A 23330-nucleotide genomic window follows, 5' to 3' on the forward strand; every position below is an offset into this window, starting at 1 on the left:
TCTCTCTCTCTCTCTCTCTCTCTCTCTCTCTCTCTCTCTCTCTCTCTCACAGAAGACCTGTGCTTGGTTCTCAGCGCACATGAGTCCAGTTTGGGATCTAATACCATTTTTCGACCTCCATGAATGCTGCACATACACAGTCACATATGTGTGTACTAGCAAATGCTCATAAGCATGAAATAAAATAATCCACGCAGAACAGCTTATTTTTTCATTGCTAAAATTTGTCATTGCCCTACTCTGGAGTCCATGGTTTCTTATGAGAAAGATGGTGTTATTTACATGGGTTTTCCTTTATTACTTAAGCATCTGTCTCTCTCCTTGTTCTCTCTCTCTCTCTCTCTCTCTCTCTCTCTCTGTCCATTCCATTGTGTCCATGTGGAAGTCGGAGGACAACCCTGTATCTCTCCATGTTGGTCTTTGTCTTTTGCCTTGTTTGAAACATGATTTTATTTTGTCGTTTACCACTGTGAGAACCAGACGAGCTGGGCTATGATCTTTCAGGGATTCTCCTGACTCTGCCTCTCGTCTTCCCACAAGAACGCATGGCAGACAGATGTTCATGCTGTGCATCCAGCTTTTACCTGAATCTGTGCGTTCCAACACAGGTCATCAGAATTGCATGGCAAGCTCTTTTACTTACAAAGCATCCCTGCATTTTACCTCTCATGTGTATGTTTACATTTCAGAAGTTTTATCATAATCTTTTTGGTGCATTGGTTCATCTTGCTTGGAGTTAACTCCTCTAACTTTCATGCTTACTTATTTTATCTGAAAAATGAAGCCTTGGCAGTTGTGTCTTCAGCTACATTTCCAGCCATTGTTGCTGCTGCTGTTGTTATTATTTTGTTCCTCTTCTTCTCCCTTCTCCTCCTCCTCTTCTTCTTCCTACTATCAGGATGCTTTGCTATCACTGTTAAGTACCAGGTAAGGATGCAATAGTTCCCCAATGTTTCTTTTCAGTCTGGTTCTTTTTATTATTCAGATTTGTTACATTTTTATCTTATTGTATTTCTCTCTACCCTCCATGTCTCTTTGATTTTATAGTCCTATCTATTTATTAGTTTTAAATTTGATGACTGTCCTTTTTTTATTTCTAAAACTTAAACCTGGCTTCTCCTCTGGTTTTCCCTTCTTGGCTGGAATGTACCTGTCCTGACTTTTTCAAGCACACTGTGTCTCCTTGCTAGCTTCTTCTGGCTGCCTTCAGACCCTTGTCACACCACCTTGACACGGATGCCTTTCTGGCTAGACATCTGCTGGCTTTTACAATTTAGTTTCTGATTATTCTGGGTCTTCATTGTATGAGAGTTCTTTTTATTTCTTCCATTTATTGGAACCTGGGCATTTTGGGGTCTTTGAATGAGGCTCAGTGCTCCTTCAGTTTCCCCCAGCGTCTGCTGAAGTCATGCTAGGATGGCATGTACCTTGGGTCTGCCAGGTTGGGTGAAAACCTAAGTTCTCCCCAGTCTTGTTTTCATGGAATGGGCATCTCTTCATTGTGCTGAGTTTATGTAAAAGTTGCGGGTCCCCAGCATGTCACCTCTGATGTCCCCTTGTTGGGAAGGGTAGAGCATGTCACCTCCGATGTCCCCTTGTTGGGAAGGGTAGAGATAACCTGTTATTTCTCTCTCAATAGCTTCCCTGAGGAAGTAGTGTAAATAAAGTGGTCTTATTGCCTTGACATGGTGGCAAATAGAATGACCCTCCACTTGGCTTCCTATGTTGTTAGCCCAGGAAGAAGATGGGCAGAGATGTGAGTCTAGGCTCCTCAATTATTATCTATGGTCACTATGAAGTGAAGGGTGCTTGTCACTCTCTGGAGCTATAGAAGCCCTAATTCTCCACTTTGCCCTTCTCTGACTACCAGGCATTGTAGCTAAACCCCTGAACACTGGCTCTCTCTCTCTTGATATTCTCTGATCACCTGAGCCAAAGCTCTTTTCCTTATTTATTTATTTTTTAAACTGGCATCGTGTTTATACCAAATCAATGGAGACATGTTCTGCTAAGCAGGACATACTTGGTAGTGAAGGAGGTGACTGGATTTACATCAGCAGGCTGGACAGCCCAGAGGCTAATGGAAGGAGATGAAGAATAAGCAGGTTCAGAAATTGTCCTTAGTCAACTGATGTGGTCAGGTCTATCTTTATTCCAATAAATGCTGGTCTCACCACTGGGTAGTGACAAAGTGAAGGACTGAGAGCACAGCTAACCCTATCACAGTTACTTTGACCTCACAAAAGTAACATCCCATAGAAAGCCTCAGAAGTATGAAAGAGGGTGGAACATTCCAAAATGGCGCCCTCAGGACATGATTAAGCTTCAGGTGGGTTCTCCTCAGAAGAGAGCTAATATGCTGCCCAAGGAACTGAAGACAACTCATCAACAGAAAGGAACAGTCATGGTGATAAAAACAAACATACAACAAAAGGGTCCTTCATCCCCGTGCCTAGTAGACATCACCAATCAAACCTCAAATCACTAAGTTCCAAGATGTTCTACAGGGCACTCCAGTGGATAGAAGGTTGCATAGTTTAGCCTAGGAGCTCATTCCAGACACACAGGATACCAGATCCAGAGTGATGCAACAGATCCTGCTACCTGGGGCAGATCCCCTGTGAGCTTCCTCTATCACATAAGGTCCAAAGTGTACCCGAGCCTGGTGCGGCTTATAAGATCCAGCAGCAGAGACTAGTGCCTGGCCAGGTGGGGAGGGAGTTGGAGGGTATTTCTTTGATAACAAAAATCAAGACCCAGCTGATGTATTTTGTTAATTCTGGAAGGTTTAGAGTCATCCTGCTTGCAAGTTGAGTTTCAGGGTGAGATGGGAGTGACTTATGGTGACATTTATTAAGCGTTTATAGAACATAATACATGTGTTCTTGCTCCTACCATAAAATTAATTGTTGCTAATTAGTTAGGCCTGCCAGCTCACTTATGTGTGGAGTCTGTCACAGGGAGCTTCTCCTGTTTCAGCAAATTACCTCCCAGTCTCCAGCCGCCATGGTACCCTGCACTTTTCCTCTCGTTTCGTTTTCTTTTTATTATTTATTTCCATTGGTGTCAGGATTGTTTAATAATTTTACGCATGCATACAACACGTTTGATTGACTCCGCCTCCATCCTTCTCCGTCCAATCCCTGCCCTGTTCCCTCATCGCTTTCCCTTCCCAACCCCATATGTTATCAAGTCCACCTGTGCATGCACTGGTGCAGAACCATCTAGTGTAGGGTGGGTAGCCTCCCAGGACAACGTCCAAGAGCTGACTCTGCCTCCCTCTGCAGTTGCCGACGGCTCTTCGGACACTCAGGGAGCATTTCTTATTTAAACACTCAAGTCTACTGTTTTGCTCTGATCGGTTTGGAACAGACACATAATGTTGGGAACACCGAAGTCCTCCAGGATAGTGTGGCGATGTCATGGGAGACACTATACACCATTAGGCACCACGCACACAGGTTGGTCTCAAACCAGCACCCCTGTTTCAGAGGTTCTTGTTTATACCAAGTCCTGGATCCCTATGAAATACCATGAAGTGTTTAAGGACCTGGCATCAGTCACCATTTCTGAGTCTCACCTGGGTATGGGATAGATGTCCTTCTGATGGAGTGACAGCTGTACCCACGTGCAGTGGTAGAGCCAGTGGGGCAGGCAGCTTTTTGGCTCCAGCAGCAGTCACCTGGCAGGGAACGCCACAGCAGACTGGCTAAGGGAGATGGATGGTGTGCTTCACACACTGATGAGGACTAATCTTGTCCGCAGTCCTCACGGCTCCCGACCGCTCCGACTCCAGTGTCTTTGCCTGGGGAGTTCTGTTTCTGGAACTGCTGGGAGCATTTCCGCCGTGGTGGAAGGAAGGTATCCCAGCACACTTTGATGACAGCAGGTAGTCTGCCTTGTCCGACCAGTGTAAATTCAGGGATGACAGTTTCGTGTGGCTGTGATCACATTTAATGACAATCAACAGACAGGGCTCTTCCCTCAACAGGGCTCTGCACCGAGGGAAGCTTGTTCTTGCTTCTGGGTCATGAGCCAACTAAAGAGCAAACCTTGGGAGGGAGAATCCTGTTTGCATTCATTCCATGGTGCGGGCCTCTGCCAGGCAGCTCATTTCGCACATCCCTGTCTCGGGGTGATATGACTTCACTGACTGGCAAGCAGCTGTTGGCACCGTGTGTGAGGTGGCTGGTGCGTGCGTGAAGCCCACATGCCAAAGTCAAGTGAGGTGGTTAGTATGCGTGTGTGATGCCTGCATGCCAAAGAGTTAGTGGAGTTACAGACCAGCTATTGAAATTTAAAGGGGAAATGGACCTTAATTAAAATCCCAAATGAATTCAAGTTACAAAAACGGAAGCTGTAGATACCATGCCAGTGTGATCAGGAATACAAACCCACTGGCCACCCTAAAGAAGACCTCCAGCTCGGGGATTAGCCTGCTTGCTTTGGGACAGCAGAAAACATGGCTGCTGGAAAGGTAGCATGAAGTACCACGGCTGGGAGAAGGCTGTGCAGTGGAGTACTAGGACCTAGGTTTTTCATCTGTCTTAGTCCATTTTCTGCTGCTGTCACACCAACCTGGAGACCAGCTGTGTGCTTTAAAGAATAGAGGTTTATTTATCTCAATGCGGTGGAGGCTGGACTTCTAGAAGCAGGGGCTGTCAGCTGCTGAGGGTCTCTTGCTACGCTGTAACAAGACAAAGACCATGCACAGCCTTGCTCCACTTCAGGAATCAACAGGAGGGGCCGTGAGGGAATGAAGAAATAACAGACACATGGAGTACAGGAAAGCTGGGATTGGGTGGGCTGGGCTGTCAGATGGAGATGTCACAGCACCCTAGAAACTCAGTGTTTTGTCATCCCTGTGAGCATCATGGGGCCCAGGCATGGGGTCCTTGACAGGGCCATCGTGCCCACACCAACAGCACACATTCACTCAGGAGATCCACTTCTCTCTAGATAGAGTGATGGACCAAGTTGCCTGTTTTGATCTCTCTTCCATTTTAAAAATAGCATTACTAAGGCCCTCATGGAGGGACGCTCTCATCATCTCAGCTGATGTTACCCCCCGTGGCTGTCTTCCAAGCACATCAACATAGACCAGAGACCACTCTTACCATAGCACCATCCCCTCTGCTCCAGACTTCTACCTCTGCTCCACTCCTGGAGATGGGGTGAAGGAGGGGCTTCTCTGCATCAGCTCTCATCCCATCCCTGACTCTCTCAAGAAGCCGCTATAGGCCCAGTGAAAGGTGCTGCCTGACATCCTCTGACTTCAGGGACATAGACTCACCTGTCGTGAGTTCACAAGTACCTGCACACGTATTTGGGCAAGCAGGGCCTGTCGCACTTTTACTTGAGAAGTTTCTTCGATGGAAAATGAAGGGATGGAATCGGGGCTCCTTCACGTTCAACTTATGTGAACTTTAATGAGCTCTTTGACAATTCCGTATCCTTCAATCTGACAGTGTGGCTGAGAGGACACTGTTTTAAAGGTGATTTGTTTCTGAGAGTTATCATAACTGAGTCAATAATCATTTTGCTCTGACTATTAAATAATAGTATAGCTCAGAGTGTCAGGGTCCATGATTCACCAAAGAGCGACACTCAGACTCAAATAGTATGTGGACGCAGAGAGTGTTTTATTCTGCAGAAGCCCAGCATGCTGGGGTCTCCCCACTACCAAGATAGACAGACACCCAAGTGAGCTCACAGGCCTGATTTAAAGTACATTAGGGAATCCCAGGGTAGGTGACCCCTATGTTAATCTGTTGGGTCCATTTCTACAGGCATTCGGTTACCCAGACATGGGGCTATGAACCTGCTGGGGAGGTCTGGAAACTGCTGCTCACCCATCGTCCATCCTTGCCTGGACTTGCCTGGATGTTCCCAGTTCTTGGAAACAGAGATTTAGGCCTAGTCTCCTGAGCTGCTAAGTTGAGGCTTGTCATGGAGTCAGCCTAGCCTTCTCAGTGGGATTTATAGCAGCCCTGTGTTTACCTTGCTACCACAGTCATCTAGAACACTGTAACTATGCTCTCTCCCGTGCAGCCACATATCTGCCACTCTCTCCCCTTCTGCTTTCATTAAACACATGTGCTCATTGCTACCAAGTGTCCCCTGGTCATCCCAAAGCCCTTGATGGCTCTCATCCACTTGTGTGGTGCAGTCTATGCTACTCATGCAAATGTCCCTCTCTGGGATCCTCTCTGGGATCGGTTCTTTCTCAACCACTGGACCACACCTCTGTGGGACCTTGCCCCATCACCTAGAGGTCTCCACCTATTCAAATGCATGCTTTCCCATGCCCCAGGTAAGGAGCTATTATTCACAAAGCCTTTTTAGTAGTTATCTCTGGATAGGTTTTTTTTTTCCTTCCTTGAGTTTAAATCCTTCTAGTAGACAAATGATTCCCACACCGGCATCTCCCCATGTTTCATCTACAGATTTTGTCTCCAAAAACATTTGTTTGTTTGTTTTACTATCTTGATCTTCATCTCCAGAATACTCATCATGCCGGTCTCATTGAACATTGAACTTCCCAAAGGCAGACTGGGGGGTCAGGCTCTGATGGTAGAAACGAGCCCGTGACCCCTTTAAACCTCCATATCCTCAGCTGTAAAGTAGGGCTCTGGAGATTTTCACAGTGTGCACACAGAGTTGTTTTAATGTCGACATAAAATAGTCAAAGGAGAGTTCTTTACAAGCTTTGAAGCGCTGCGTGAACAGGGGGCCCCATGATGATTGTGGCTTGTCTGTGATATTTAACATGAAAGGGAACCAATAAAATACATCCGTAAGGCACTGTAGGATCCTGAGTGCCAAACTGCCCAATACTGGTGGCCACGCCATATAACATTTATGGAACGTTTTTGTTGTTCTGAGCGCTTTTCATTTAGAACGATGCGGTAAGTTCTCAGTAGCGCCTCATGAGCTTAGAGTAGTGTTTCAGGGACAGTAAAGGATTCAAAGGGGCAGGCACAAAGGGGACTGACTAGAAGGGATGTAGTCAGCCAGTGGTTGTGAATGACATGAGGTTTCCATCTCATACATTCTTCTCTTTGTCCTCACCACTGGACCTGGGTCTCTGCCCTCAGGATGCTTTACTCCACAGCATTTACCCACATCCTACTCACTGCTTCGTGTGTAGGCAGGGTGGTTCATCTCTGTTTGCCACACTGAATTCTAGTACATCACACTGCCTTCCTGTGCACAGCCATGAGACAGAGGGACACCTCCTCAGGAGGACTTTGTGTCTTCTGGAATCCTTTGTCAGTCATGACAGAAATGCCTGCCTTAAGCAAATCTGACGTGTGATAATTGTGAGGGGGGCAGGGATTGAGGGGGGTATTTGTGATGACCCCTCACACAGTTTAGCCTCCTCATACAGTCAAAAGCCAAGCGGGACACAAGATACACCAGGCTATCACCAGATTAATGTGACAGGCTGCTTTTCAGAAATCCTTCTTTTAGAAGTAGAAGTATCATACCTCAGTGGGCGTGAACCTTGCTGCCATCAGTGTATAGAGCACTAGATGACTTATAACCATACAGGGCCAGTAACATGCCAGTCAGTTAGCACTGCGCCATTGGTTGGTTGGCTGGGGTACTTTTAGGTGGGAGCCTGTAGCAGAGAAGTGATAAAACATGCTTGGCCCCGCCCCCCTCCTCTTTGCAGACAGCTCGATGCTCCTCAGAAGTCAGATTCCCCCCAATGCAGGACAGCAGTGGGACTGAGGCCCATCCTGGAGCTGGGATAAGTGATGAGTTATCGGATCCCCTGCTGGACTGAAGCTGGGGAGGTACTGGCACCAGGTCCCCCATCCCTCCCTCTATTTAACCCCTTTCCTTACCTTCCCCTTTCCACACCAATGCTCTTGCTGGCCGCGCCTCACTGGAGAGTCATGCTCCATCGCAGTCTCTTCCTGGAACATCTGAGTAGGACACGTCTCACCCATGTTCTTCACACCAGCACGGGAACCCTGTGGCAGCTTGCTTAGAACGCTGCTGATGGGGCTGGAGAGATGGCTCAGCGGTTAAGAGCACTGACTGCTCTTCCAATGGTCCTGAGTTCAAATCCCAGCAACCACATGGTGGCTCGCAACCATCCATAATGAGATCTGATGCCCTCTTCTGGTAAGTCTGAAGACAACTACAGAGTACTTAGATATGATAATAAATCTTTGGGCTGGAGCAAGGAGGGCTAGAGTGAGCAGAGGTCCTAGCAACTACGTGATGGCTAACAGCCATCTGTATAGCTACAGTGTACTCATATACATAAAATAAATAAATCAATCTTTAAAATGACTTCTTACTATGTGGCCCAGAATGGCCTTGACCACCACCTTGTTTCTTTAAAAAAAAAAAAAGTTGCTGAGACATCTCACCCCCTGGAGTGAATGTCCACTTCTGGCTGACTACACAGTTTTGAATGGAGGCAAACACACATGTTCACCTCACCAGTGTGAAACCCACCGACTTCTGCTGTGCTATGTCAGGACTGTGGAACCAGAGCCAATCACCTGATGATTTTAGCTGCAGCTGTCCGGACACTTCAACAATGGCTTGGTGTTGAATCAGTTTCTTCATCTCACCATCACTGAGAGAACTCCAGTGTTTTACGCCACATCAATCCTTAAGTCACACTGAAATGAAAGGACCCAATGTTAATCCCCTAGGCTGAGCTGCTCCCTTCAGAAGAGCACTTTCAAGAGGGGACAGTTTCTACACAAGACTTCCGCAAACTAAGGAACCAGGAGCAGCTAATTGGTCTGACCCTTTACAGAAACCCCGAGAGGACCACGGAGCCCTGTGGGTAGAGCTATGCTCTTTTCTGAACCTGTGTGTTTAGATAATGATGTCCTAGCTGTACACTTTTTATCTCTATCCCTCCGAGTAGGATTTGAAACACTGACTGCAGGGTTTGGAGGTTTTCCTGGTAACAGATGACAGAAGCCTTTATCATAAGACAGAGAGCAAGGGCACCCGGCTGCCATAACTCACACAAGTCTGCTCTCAACTCAGAAACATTCCCTCTGCTGTGGAAGCTCCCAGAAGCACAAGCTTAGAAGCAGACTCAAGACAAGGAGGGTTTGGGCTGCTGAGTAGAGCATGCCTGTCTGTCTGTCTGTCGTCTGTCTGTTTGTAACGCTGTTATGTGGGGAGCGGATATCTTCATGGATGAACTCCTTAAACACTTCTGGAAACAAAGCACCATGCTTGTGTGTGGAATAGACCCCAGGTTTTGAGCTGATCATATTCCACACACAAGCATGGTGCTTTGTTTAGAACTCTCATCATGAGGGTTCCAACCTGAAGGCTCAAAATTGACTCTGGTGACCTACTAAGTCTTGCCTGAGTGCCCAGTTACACAGCATTCTGACTGTACTGTGTTACCTATGTACTTCTTGCCTGGCCCCTCCCCCTTACTAGAGCAGTATGTGCAAGGAGAAGGATGCTCAAATATTTACATCACAGTTGCTCTTGACTGATCACGTGGCAGAGTCAAAACATCCCCCACGCATCCTCTTGTAGGTACTTTGGAAAAGGACTGCTCTTTTACTAAAGCCAATCAGAAAGGTTTAAGAGGCTATTGATCATGCCCACAAGGAAGGCAAGGAGTAGGGGGAGCCAGAGGCGAAACAGACACCAGAGTGGAGCCACAAATGGAGTTTGATGTGCACAGCCCGAGAGGAGGCAGCGAGCAGCATGTCACAGGAAGTTTGGAGGCCTTGGGAGGTAGGAAGAATGTCAGAGTTCAAGGGTACAGAGTCGGAGGGGCGTGAAGAGAAGACTGTCTGGCCTACCTGCCAGGATCCCGTGCAATCATTCTGCATAATGATTTTTGAAAATACAAACATTGCCGGGGCTGACTGACAAGTATTGTCCCAGCAGGGAGAGCTGTCAGGGCAAATCAATCCAATTCTGCCACATGCCAGTGTGTGGAACAGATATAATTTTGGCTGTTCGGTGATGTCAAAGCGAAGGATGTACCGTCTGTGTATTTTGAAGGGTGGCGTTCATTTCAGTCTAACAGCTTGAAAATTTTCTAGGGCTCCCCCCCCCTTGCCTAATTCTGCCAAGAAATTGCATTTAACTTCAAATCACTCCACCATTTCACCTGCTGTGACGCTGGGGTTATGTGGAACGCAGCTCCCTCTGCCACCGCCACTCTGAGGGTGCTGGAATTGAGTCTGGGATGAAAGGTGCTTTGCTGATGCTAGTGGATGCTGCAAAAACCATCCAAGCAGGTTCCAGATGTCCTCCCAGGAAGGTTAAACCATTGCAAGAGTCTGCCTCATCCTTTACTGTACCTGGTGCAAGGCTTGACTCTGGGAACTCAGAGGCCTTGTACTTCACAAGGTTTTGGGAGCCCTGCTCAGTCCTCAGTGGCCTGTTGTTATATTGGGGCTTAAGGCAAAATCCTTCCAATTGTCAGTTCGGTGGTTCACTGGAAATATCTGCTATTTTCAGTACCCCATCCCTGCCCTGTACTCAATGTACCTGCCCTGGGAATTTCCTGTTACTTCTAGAGCCCTGGGACTCTGCTGTTATCTCCACAATCTAGTTCTCCTCCATTCTGTCCTACCTGTCCTTTCTTTTTTGGTGCTCACTTAAATTTTATCTTCCATCATCCCTCTTAATTTGCATACACTCCAAATCTTAAAACTCCTCCTGGCTCCCCCCACCCCCACCCGGCATTACCGGCCATCTCTAGATTGGTCTGTCTGCCCCCAATCCTTCCCTTTGTTGCCCCAAAGCCTCCACGGGGTGGTCTGTAAGCATCTTCCTCTCCACCACTCCATCCATGGTTGTCTGCCTTCTTGCCTGCCTAGCATCATCCAAAGTCCTGTCTCCTGCCTCTGATGAATACTCTTGGATCTCCTCTGTCTTTGCCTGTCCTTCCTCACATTCTTTGAGAATTAATTCTTGGTGACATCATCTGCTCCCTTTGGGACCAGTGGATAGCAGAGCTGATGACAGCTGACCATGCTGGACTCTTATGCTCATGAAGGACAAAGGACCTAGGAAGGGAAAGAAAGATGATCGAGCCCACCCTCAGTCTTTCTCCAACCTCATAACAGAGGGCTTTGCAGAGCTCCCTAGATGCCACAATAACTTTGTTAATGGAGTGTGCACTGCTTCTTCCCTATGCACAAAGACCTGCTTCACCTCTGTAAACTGAGATGATAAATGGATAGGTGAGTGACATGGTGGAAGGATGGATGAATGGATGGATAGATGGATGGAAGGATGGATGGATGGATGGATGGTTGGATGGATGGATAGGTGGGTGTGTAGTTTAGATAGGTAGATAGATAGATAGATAGATAGATAGATAGATAGATAGATAGATAGATAGATAGATGATAGGTAGATAGAAAGATACATAGATGATAGATAAATGGATAGGTAGATAGATAGGTAGATAGATAGGTAGATAGATAGATAGATAGATAGATAGATAGATAGATAGATAGATAGAAGATAGATAGAAAGATGGATGGAAAGAAAGATAGATGATAGATGGATATATAGAAAGATAGATGATTGATAGATGATAGATAGATAGATAGATAGATTCATTACTGATGGATTGATATATGGATAGATTACCATAAACCATAGATTGATTATAGAATGCATGTCCTGGAGAAATCCCAAGATGCCATTTAGCCCCAAATCAATCATTTGAAGATGAGGAAATGGAAGCTTAGCACAGCAAAGTCATTTATCTTCAACTCCCTACGTCTTGGTATGAGAATCCTTCTGCATGGGAGCTATCTGTGGCATCCGTGCCCCACTCAGCCCTTCGTACTGTATCACCTGCTGCTATTTTGGGGTAATATGACAAATCATGACTTCTTAAACACACCCAACTTGTCTCTTCCTCCTTCTCCTCCTCCTTCCTCTTCCTTCCCCCGCTTCCATGCTGATTTCCACTGTTATTACCTCTTTCTTAGTAGCATGCCCATTTCTACATATCCACACTTTTATTCACCCATGTAAGAGTTGTGATCCTCTAGTGTGAACTAGACCCAGTAGCAGGTTCATGGGAATTACATACATTTGTTAACTTCAAACCCAAAGTGTCTTTGTGTGTACCCACAGGCTTAGGTTCATAGATTATGCTGCTACCAAGACGGTGTGGATTTCCTGCACAAAGCCTAGGCCAAGGATAGCTTTTGTGTTTTATATTTATTTCATTGAAAAATGTTTATTTTAGTGAAACATATATGGGTGTTTCTGTTGCATGTATGTAGGTGCACCACATGCATGCCTGAGGATGCCAGAAAAGGGGGTTAGATTTCTAGGAACTAAAAGGTGTTTTGGATGGTTGTGAGCTGCCATGTGAGGGCGAGCAGTAAGTACTCCTAACCGTTGAGCCTCTCTCCAGCCCCCTACATTCATCTTTTTCACTGATCTCTGCTCAGAGAACTCTTCTTAGCAAAATCACTACTTACCATGAGGCCAGAGGAAGGGACATCAATCACTGGGCTAATCCCTTGTAAAATCACCTTGTCTTAGTCCTTGGAAATTTTACTTCACAGAGGGAGTCGTCTATGCTTTTTACGTTATCAAGCCTAAACTTTTACAATTATGTTGGTCTTTGGTTTTCTTCAGCACTGAAGTTAGAGTTAGGTTTTGCCTTAGGCTTACTAACCATGTGGGGCAATCGAAGCTGGACAGCTTCATTCCTTGGTACCTTGGCTTAGCTTTTGATCCCACTTCGTTTGACTGGATTCGTTCCTTGAGTTTTAGTCTTTCTTCATGCTCGCTCCAGTACACAGAGTATTTTGTGAGCAAAGCAGGCATGTAAGTTGACCATACCATAGACATCCACACCTTCAGCCTATGAGCTTCTTGCAAACAGGAATAATAATACACTCATCCCCTTTCTTGGTGCTAGGCAAATGCACTAGTAGTAGGTGTTTAATCATAGTTTGTTGAATTAAATTGAGGAGAGTAGGCCTATGGCTCCACAAGTTGGCAAAGCAAAACCTGTGTTCTTTCCTTCAGTTTGGTTTTCATTAGAAGACTGAAGACAGATAGTGTCAAAGTGAAAAAGAGCGTGAGCCTCCCTGTTCCTAACTGTAGACTCTTGGATGAGTTATTTAGCTTGTCAGAACCCTTTCTTTTTGTTGAGTGTAAAAACGGAGGTAAGAATGCCCTGGCAGACTATCATGAAGAGTGATGACCATCCTAATTTCCCACATACCCTCTGGCCCAGAAGAACAGTCAGCATGTAGTGGGCACCTCTTCCCTGTTTGCACTGGGAACCACGTTTGGGAACATACAAGCAAGTGGATTCTCTGTGAGCACACGGGAGTCGATTAACTGTGATGTCATCTGTAAAATAGATGTGGCTTTTGACCTCACTCTGCAAGCTGTGAAAGTTCATTGATGGCAGGGTACATTGGGGTTTTTAGTTTTGGTAAGGACTCCTTGAGGATGGCTCAGTGCTGGTGTGTGTCCCATTTCAACAATAGAGTAATCTGCAAACAGTTAGTCTTTTGTGGTCTAAGCACTTTGTGTCTGTGATGATATTTATTTTTAAGTTTAGTGCCAACTCATAAGAGAATAAAAATGTAGATGAAAATCTAAAAGATCATTCGCATGCTTTACTTGATGAACTTCTGACTGTTGGGGACATTCTCCTACCTCCATATGCTGTTGTACACTGAGATAGCCGCATGTGCATGTACATTGAGATAGCCTCCAACTACTGTCAACCATATATGACTGTATATTCTGTTTTCACTTTCATGTTTTGTGGTGTGGGGCAGTTTCCTAATATAATAAAATTGCTCACTCTGGGATGTTCAGAGCTTTACAGAACAGTGTAGCAGTCTGAAGCATGTCTAGTAGAGAGGGTAGTCACCGTGAAATGTCTATTTTTGCTTTTTTGTCAGTGACAAAGCTGTCTCCTGCTACAATGTTGAGCCTACAGATTCCACTGCTGAGCACTTCAGCACCGAGGACCTGGGAACTAGGAGGGTTAGAGTGTCCCCAGTGCAAGTCCCCACTTCTGGTTGGCATCTCCTGAGACCTATAAATATTTGAGAGAGGAAGAGGCAGACAGAGAGAGAGAGAGAGAAAGAGACATTGAGAGAGAGAAAGAGACATCAGGTCACTTCGTTCTTGGCATAAGTAGGGCACTCAATGGCATTCATTTTAAGTCCCATGTGCTGGGGACGCTTGTCCATGGGGCCAAGGTTTCTAAGAAATGTCATTATCCTGGAAATGGGAAAGATACATTTCCTGCTTGAGACCTTAAGTGGACAGAGCTATAGTTATTTATATCTTTATTAGTTTTAGATTCAGCAATAATGGATATGGACATGGATTGATACTTTATTGTCTTTGTATGTGCATAATATTTTTACATCTGGGGGGCAGGAATCTATAGCAAGAATTGAATTTTAGCGTTCTGAGGCAGGCAGCAGGCTGAGCTGGGACAAGTGCTTTGTGGCCTGATGCATCATTCTCATTGACGATAATACCATTGCAATATAATACTGAAAAGCAGCTCCTTTCTACTCCCCATGAGGCAAATGACCAAGGACACCAAATTTCCAGTCTGGAAAATTCCATCAATGATATCTCCTTGGGGACCAGGGAGTGGGGGCAAAGGAACTGAATACATTTCAAAGAAACTTTTTTCCATGAAACTTTGCAAAGCCAACTATTGACTTGAGTTTCCCTTCAAAAAAAAAAAAAAAAGCAATTCATGGGGGAGCTGGGAATCTTTTTTATTTTTGCATTTATTTATGTATTTACTTATTTGTGTGTGTATGTGTGCATGCATGTGTGCATGCATGTGTGTGTGTGTGTGTGCGTGCGTGTGCGTGTGCGTGTGGGTGTGTATGTGTGGGTGTATGTGTGTAGGTCAGAGGACAACATTAATGAACCAGTTCTTTCCTTCCATCATGTGGTCACAGGCATCATCTTCAGCTTGTCAGGCTTGTTCTTAGCCTCTGGGGGCATCTTGCTGATCCTAATTTAATTCTTAATGTTGAATTTGCAGTGATTTAACCCAAGTTCCCAAAGTGAAAACCTGAGGGTAACTGATTTCAGAGGAAGGGAGCAAATGAGACTTCTTCTGCTTACAGGACAGACACTTACTCATCCAGGAGTCCTCCAGCTACCCAACTTGGGAAATTTTAAGGGAAATGAAGCAATTGATTATAGTGCCCCGTAAGAGAATGAATTGAAAGGAAAATGAAACCCAGGTGAAGCACTTTCTTCCCTGACAAATTCTCTCTGTCCTAGGAACATTAAACCTAGAGTCTTACCAACAACCAAACCAAGTCTCTCCTCTATAAGTGTGGACTCTTCACTACCGAGGGGGATAGGGGAAGACAACAGCCTGGTGTATGTGTAGGGCTTAGGCAAGTTCCTGGATCTCTCCATTACCTGAGCTCTGAGATAGAAGGTGTCAGGAGACCCAGGAGACCCAAAAGAGGCCGTGTGAACATGGGAGGCAGGTGTTTGTTTGGGTGATCAGAGAATCCAAGATGTCAGTAAGGGCAAAGCAGAGGGGATGCTGGTTGTCGGATCCCTAAGAGAAGCTTCAGAAGAGATGTATCAGGAGGACAGTGAAGCAGACATGCGGGTGTCAGTCTGTTGGGAGAAGCAGGGCTGGGTGTGGCCTTCACTTGAGAAGTGTTCATGGGGGTTTGTGGAATTGCAGGCACTGAACCAAGAAGTTCACAGGAGCTTGAAAGGCTGAGTCATGGCTGGAAGAGAGGCATTGCTGGGTTGACAGGCTTGATGGGCAGAGCATCTTGGCTTGTCCAAGAGAAACAGAAAGCAGAGCAAATTAGGATAATCCCTGATGTGTTCCATGGAAGGAAACTGTAAGAATTTCTTACTAGCTCAACAGAGTGGGAACTTCAGATTGTGGGTTTTGTTGTGATTTACTGTTTCTTATCTCCCATTCCTGACTTTTCATTCCTTGGTTTTCAGAGAACTGGGCTGCTCTGTTGCTTACATACTTAGCAGACTTGCTTCAGTTAACTGAGAGAGTGTCATCAAATGTGTGAAACCAGATCTTGCAGTAATATCTGTAGGGCATCAATTTAGTATGCAGAATACCCTGAGACCCTGTCAGGAATATAATCACAAAATCCTTATTTGTGACCCAGAATATAAAAGAGACATTTACTGTGTCTGGAGGCGATACATTGGCAAAGGACATTTTCAGATGCCCAAATCACAACACAGTCAATCAATGCCAGCAGCCCATTTCCTAAAGAAAAGCTCTATCTTCTGCTCTCAGTTTTTTCTTTCTTTCTTTTTAAAGATTTTATATATATATATGTGAGTACACTGTAGCTGTGTCTTCAGACACACCAGAAGAGGGCATCAGAACCCATTTCAGATGGTTGTGAGCCACCATGTGGTTGCTGGGAATTGAACTTGGGACCTCTGGAAAAGCAGTCAGTGCTCTTAACAGCTGAGCCATTTCTCCAGCCCCTGCTCTCAGTTTCAACATGAGAAAACTGTTCTCAACTGTAGTTTGGAAGACAACAAAATTAGTTATGGCTTTAACTACCCTTTCGCCACCTTTCCCTATTTGGAAAAAAAATTTAAGATGTTAATCAAATGTAAAAAAAAAAAAGTTGAATGCTTTTTGGCATCTTACTGGTGTGTAAAGTAAATCAAGTGGAAACTTAATTTCCAATAAGTATGTGACAGCCAAGGGGTTAAATCTCAGATTTAAGTGGTCAGTGGAATCACCTTTGGCTTTTTAGAACACTCTCCTAATGAGCACAATCTCCGCCTCTGGTATGTGGAGGGCTACGAGCTCACAAGACATCAATATGCACCCTTATATCCATGAACAGTATTGCTCAGAGACTCACAGAGACCAGAATCACATGAATTGTCAGGGAGGAGAGTTCCCATCAAAACTCAGTTTTGATCGCCATGCGGATTTTATGAAAAGCTGAATCTATAATGGATCCCGCTCTGTCCACCACAGGTGTGGATGCTGCAGTTCCTCCACAGAACAATGTAAAACCTCAGAAGGGAGGGAAAGGGCCCAGCACACCATGTGGCAAATCTCATGGACTCTGCTGAGTGACCGGTGTCTTTGTTTTATAGTTGTTCAGCACATCAAGAGACACAACATCGTTCTGAAGAGAGAGCTTGGGGAAGGAGCCTTCGGGAAAGTTTTCCTTGCCGAGTGCTACAACCTCTGCCCAGAGCAGGATAAGATCCTGGTGGCTGTGAAGGTAAGAGAACACTCCATAATATCTCCATGTTCCTGGTCCACTAAACTGTGGACTTTTGATTTTGTTATACTTTAGTAGCTAGTCCAGGAGTACATGATGTCTTCCAAGGGACACATGCTTTTAGATGAAATCCTTATGAGTAGTCAGATGGGCGTTAGAGGTACATTCAGCTGTCTGTCAGAAGTGCTTCTGGTGTGAGGTGTGGTGCGGGGAGGGGCTCCAATCTGCAGGCCATGGTTAGCTCCAGGCTATTTTTCAAAAGTATACTTAGAAAATTTTAGATCCAGGTCAATGGGATCAAAGAGAATTCAGTCAGCTAAGCCATAGCACAAGGTTCTCTTCAGACTCTGGCTGCTGGTGACACTGCTACATGGGACTTCTGCACTTTCTAGATTCTAGAAGGAAGGATTATTGACTCCATTGCATTGATCGTTCCTGTAGACCATCCATATTTGTCCCTTCCAACTGTCTGAAGCCACTAGATGTTTTGTAACATCATAGACATGATTTCGTCAAGAGTTGGATGGCATGTCTTATATATTTCACCACCATAATGCAGGATTTCTACAAAATAAAGAAATATGAAAATCCTTCATCACAGTCAGACCCCCACAAACTAAAAAGAGGAGTCCTGCTCTTCAATAAGATAAACAATATCATTGAAAAGGATTTTTTTTCTATTGCGCTTTGTAGAGCTTAATAAAAATACCACAGTGGAATTGGGCAGATCTTTGAAACATGCATTATATACATATTTTTTGAAAACTTGCCAAGGAAATTTTGATATGTGGATACCAAACACTGAAAAGGTCATACAATTGTAAAATGAGTTAAGTGTCAAGTGGATGTGGATGTGGTTAACGTAATAAAACTCAGCCTCTTGGCTTAATGAAAGATGGCTGAGTTACTGTTGTTGTCGAATCATGTTCCTGCCAAGCAGGGACCATTTGCATGAATCATATTTATTTAGTCGTTATAACCTGGGCAACATTTTATTCCCTTAAGAAATCAGGTGCACATTTTACCATAATACCAGGCTCTATTATATTACATGCGCGTGGGTAGCTAAGAGAATAAAAGTATCCTTAAAGTCACCTATTCTAAAACACCAGACAGTTCTGTTAGTCATTCCAGCTAGAAACATTGTACATTTTCCTTCCTCGTGATCTGAAGTGTTTTAATAAGCCCTGTCCAGAGTGACAGGGTGCTTATGAACTCCTGGAAACCCTCAGAAGAAGAGCCAGCGGTTCTAGGAATTGTCAGTGTGACTGATACACATCACCTCTCACAAAGGACAATGATGGGGGCTTGAGAAAGAAGAGGCAGAAGAGGGCTATTCTAAAGAGCCGTGGGGTTGAGTTAGAAGCTGCCACAGGAAGGACTGGTGGTGGCTGGAGGTAATTAATTCCATTCTTCTTCCTGCCTCCTTCCTTCCGTCTCTCGACAAAGTTTCCCTGTTTTTTGTTTGTTTGTTTGTGTTTTTAGCATACTATATTCAGGACATTTGACAGTGTCTTATCTCTAGTTTCTACTTTTTTATCTTTAATCTTCTTTACCTTTACGGATAAATGAGACCAAAAGTGTTCTTATTTCTGCAGTTTTATAGACGAGCATGTGTTCAGGCTGGGTGTCTACACCTAACCAAGCCATCTATATCAAACCAGAAAAATGGAGACCTGTGTCCATGTTGGGTCCACGTTTTAAACTCTATTTGGAGGCCACTCAGAAAGCCTAGCCAAGGCTTCAGACTAAGTTCACTTAACAGTGAGTTACATGTGCCCCTCCCCCAGTGTGTGAAAATGCTGGGTGATCCAGGGATTCTAGATGACAGAGTGGGAATAGCTGAGAGGCCGTGGCCAGGCATGTGGGCATCATCCTAGAGAGTTCTTAGTAACAGTAGCCTCTCATCCCTGCCCTGCGCTGACTCTCCTGCACTCGAGCAATGAATGCCCTTAATGAAAAGGTACTGTGTGGCCAAAGCTGGGACATTTGCAGTTTGTACATTCAGATCCCTTTGAGCAAACACAGAACCAAAGTGACCCAATCCACTAATGACTAGGGATGGACAGACGGTAATGACACTTCTGCGGGTCCTCACCCACCCCTGCCCTACCTTGACTGGGCTTTAGAAGACAGTGTACAGTACACCATCTTGCTTCCCTGTTCACAGCGCACTCCACTTTGTGCCGATATCTCATTAACATTACCCAGTGGGCCCTTGTTGGAGTTCCAACTCGAATTCAAATTCTCTGAATTGCCTAGCACACACTCTTTCATGCTACCTTCTGGTTTTACCCAGCATGTTTCTGCAAATTAATGATCTGTGATAAACGTTTGCTCATTAAACAGTGCCAAGGGTGGGGTTGGGCGGAGGGAAGGTACTTGACCCTTTGTCAAATCCTGACCTCTCCTTGCCAGTCTTCTTGGGGTTAAAATGAGATTGTCATCACAGAGAAGAAGGACAAAGAAGCCGTAGATTAAAACCTCACTCTTGCTCCATGACCACAGACCTGAGGAGCTTCACAGCAGTGTTCATGAGTATGAACATTTGTTACAGCAGCAGCTTACCCGCTATAACTCAAGCTTCCATCAGGGGACCAGGCCAGCTCTCTGGAATGCAGAGGCTGTATCTTCATGAGCTCCGGGGTGAATCAGGTCAGAATAATTTGCAGACCTTGCACACAGCCTCTCGGCAACCTAGGTGTACTCATGTCTAGGGCTTCAGTCTAACTGAAAATGTATTCAGAACTAAATTAATCTAGGAGAAAAACATCCATCACTCCATTCTGACTGTAACAAACAGATTTCTGGTTTTTTTTTTTTAATTATATTTTTAAGCAATGTCAAACTGAACACATCTTCCAGTACTGCGCAGACTCTCACATCTCTGGAGTAGCTTGGGTTGCTCCTACTCCATTGGATGCACCCAGGGATGCTTGACAGCCTTTCTGCTGTTGCCTAGCAACCCCTGCAGCATTGACTATGCATGCTAAGCAACTGCAGCCATTGTCCTTTCTCTCTCTCTCTCTCTCTCTCTCTCTCTCTCTCTCTCTCTCTCTGGGAAGAGCTGACTTTGGTTTGCCATCCAAAGCTCTCTGGGCAGATTGACAGATGTCAGATGCAGGTGAATCCTGGTGTTGATGCTCCTGAGTACTTGAGGAGCTTGAAGAACATGTGCATGCCTTCAGGGGCACACAGGCTGATGACGCCTCTCTCCTGCTAAAGCATCTGCTAGTTTGGATTCAGCTGGATTGGTCTTTTCTTCATTACTTGGATGGTCTTTGTTTCTCAGTGAAATGGATTTGTCAACCATTTTCCTCTTTTCACTGAATAATACTGCATACATATGTACATACATACATAGGAGAGAAGCGAAGTAACCAGTCTTTGATAAAATCCAGTTACTTTACCTTTGGGTTACTCGGTTGCCAAGGAAACGCTCCATCGCACTTTCCCTTGCATTAACTATCGATGCATCAGCTATTTTTGGCTCCATCTAACATGCATTTCAATAACTACCCTTCCTACAACCTTTTTTCTTGTACTGTGAATGCAAGATGATTTTTTTTTTAGGTTTTCAAATAAAGCCGCAAGTCTGCTTTGTAGGATCTGTGTCCCTCCCTGGCTAACTCCGGTTTATTTCTAAACCCAAGGAGCACTGAATCTAAGAGAGACCTTTAAAATCATATTCATACAGTCTCGTATTTTATGGACGAGAAATCTAAGACCCAGGGAAACCAAGTGACTATCTCAAGGTCTTAAGTTAAAAGAGTTGGAGACACACACAGGTGGAGTCTTAGCAGACTTGGTGGCTGCTGCATGGGTTCAGGAAACACTTTGCTGAGAGCAGACTTAAGTTTTTATACTTTAAAAGTGTCTGAATTCCTTCTTTCCCACAGAGGAAGTCATGGTATTTTTCTCCACCAAGAGTTCAGAAACGCTAACTTACACACTGTTCTTTCAGCCCAGCATCTGCCACAGTGCCCAGTCCTTATCCCACTCCCCGGTGCAGGCAACTGCAGCTCATGGGTCTCAGCTCAAGTCATCTCTTTGGAAGAGCTGTCCTTTTTTGTCCCCCAAGCAGATCAGACTCCACGCTGCCAAGCCTCTTGAATTGACCTTCACAGCATTGTCAGGGATATAAAATTATGTATCAGTGTGTTTACTCAATGAGTGACACTTCGTGTCTGTGACCTCTTTCGGGGTGTCAGTCATACTCTCCGTGGGGGAGCCATGACTTTGAGTGCGGTGCCTAATATGTGTTATGATGCACAAAAGCAGTGCTCATTGAATGAATGAGGAGGCGGTCATAGGGGAGTGGATAGGAACAGATCGTGGAAATCGAATTCTGATGTGCTTGAGTTGACCATCGCCATTTACCTCTGGACAACAAAGTGGCTTCATGAAACTCTGATGGTCACAGCTGAAGGAAACTGTAAAGATGACATATAATATTAATAATCTAATGTAATGAGAAATCATTTTAGAAATGGTTGAATAAGCTAGGTATAGTGGCATGCACTTAACAGTCCCCACACTTGACAGATGCAGGCAGTAGAAGGATCCAGTACTGAAGGCCACCTTCAGCCGTGTAGTGACTCTGGGAAAGGGAAAGTATAGATGAGTAGTTCTCATGTAGATACAGACTGCCGTTACGGATGTTCTTTAGCTAACAGTTTGTCTATCTATCTATCTATCTATCTATCTATCTATCTATCTATCTATCTATTTATTATTATTATTATTATTATTTGGTCTTTTAAGACAGGGTTTCTCTGTATAGCCCTGGTTGTCCTGGAACATGCCTTTAATCCCAGCACTTGGGAGGCAGAGGCAGGTGGATTTCTAAGTTCGAGGCTAACATTTTAAAAAACAAACAGAAATCCAGAGGGCTTGAGGAGGCTCAACGGTTCACAGTATAGGCTGCAGTTGCAGGGACCTATGTCCCAGCTCCAGCAGCTACATGGTGACTCATGGTCATCTGTAATTCCACTCTCGGGGGATCCAGCACCGGAAAGAAAATAAAAGCAAACTAACAAAGAAAAACCCAGAAATCCAGAACTCAGTGGCGATCTATCTAAGGTTAAACAGCTTGTGTGGACGTCATTCGATGTCGGAGTTGGGACTCAAGCCCATGCTGCGTTCATTGTGGCCACATTTTTATTTGTTAACTTCCATGTGTGCTCTAGCAAGCCAACCTGAGGACATTTAATATGATACCGCTTCTAAAAAAGTACAAAGGCGTAAATTTTGTATGCAAGGATAGGAGGCAGGCACTTTCTTATCTATACAAATAAAAGTTTAATGTCAGGGAATAAGTAGGGGTGGAAAACTGGATTCCCAGGAGAGTTTTGACTTCGGGGAAATGCAAGCAAACTTCATACCTCATAATTGACCTTCCTAAAAAGAACACAAGGATCCTTGGAAACCCAAGTCAGACTGACCTAACCAGAAGGGACAGGGACAGTGCTCTAGAATGTCGCACTGGTACCTGGCTGCAGGTACCAGTGGCTTCAGAAAGCCAACCAGTACCTCCTTAGGCTCTCTGTCTCATCTCCTAGCTTGCTCTTTTTAACACCAACTTCATTTTCAGACAGATTCACTTCAGGCTGTAGCAAAGGTTGATCTTTTCATTGGCTTGTCTTGAGTTATGTCATAACAAAATACTCCGATTACCTGGGCACGAGTCGCACGAATTCACCTGTGGACATGAACAGTGGAGTCATCCCTACAATGCACACAGACTGAACGTGAGAAATTATGGGTTGTCTGGGGAAATATCAGAGATGCTGTACAATCTGTTGGGCAAAATACAAAAGACCGCCATCTCAAACATGAAGTCAGAGTCATTTCTTACTATGGTTGGTTCATTTGGGACCCAAAAGCTTGCTCATGATTCAAGGAAGTCCTCGTGACTGTCTTTCTATGCCTCGTCAGCAGAAGGCACCAAGATCCCTCTGGGCTTCCAGTTCTCTCTTGCCTCAGTTGCTCACTGATGTTTGACTGGTAAAAAAACACACCAACAACTGGTTACACTGCCTCTAGGATTTCTTGGGAAGAGGAATTAGGGATCAGTTTTCCCAGCCAGTC

At 44.9% G+C, this 23330-nt stretch overlaps 1 protein-coding gene across 3 annotated transcripts in view; it reads left to right on the forward strand.

The window, feature by feature from the left end:
• Nucleotides 1-23330, forward strand: part of Ntrk2 (neurotrophic receptor tyrosine kinase 2) — a 315292-nt gene that overhangs the window by 216679 nt on the left and 75283 nt on the right. For all 3 annotated transcript variants that reach the window (XM_021180131.2, XM_029468409.1, XM_021180130.2), the window contains exon 14: nt 17110-17240. In XM_021180131.2, coding sequence (XP_021035790.1) covers nt 17110-17240 — 131 coding nt within the window. The remainder of the gene's footprint in view (nt 1-17109; nt 17241-23330) is intronic.

The sequence above is a fragment of the Mus caroli genome, chromosome 13, assembly GCF_900094665.2.
Source record: "Mus caroli chromosome 13, CAROLI_EIJ_v1.1, whole genome shotgun sequence".
Lineage (NCBI taxonomy): Eukaryota > Metazoa > Chordata > Mammalia > Rodentia > Muridae > Mus > Mus caroli.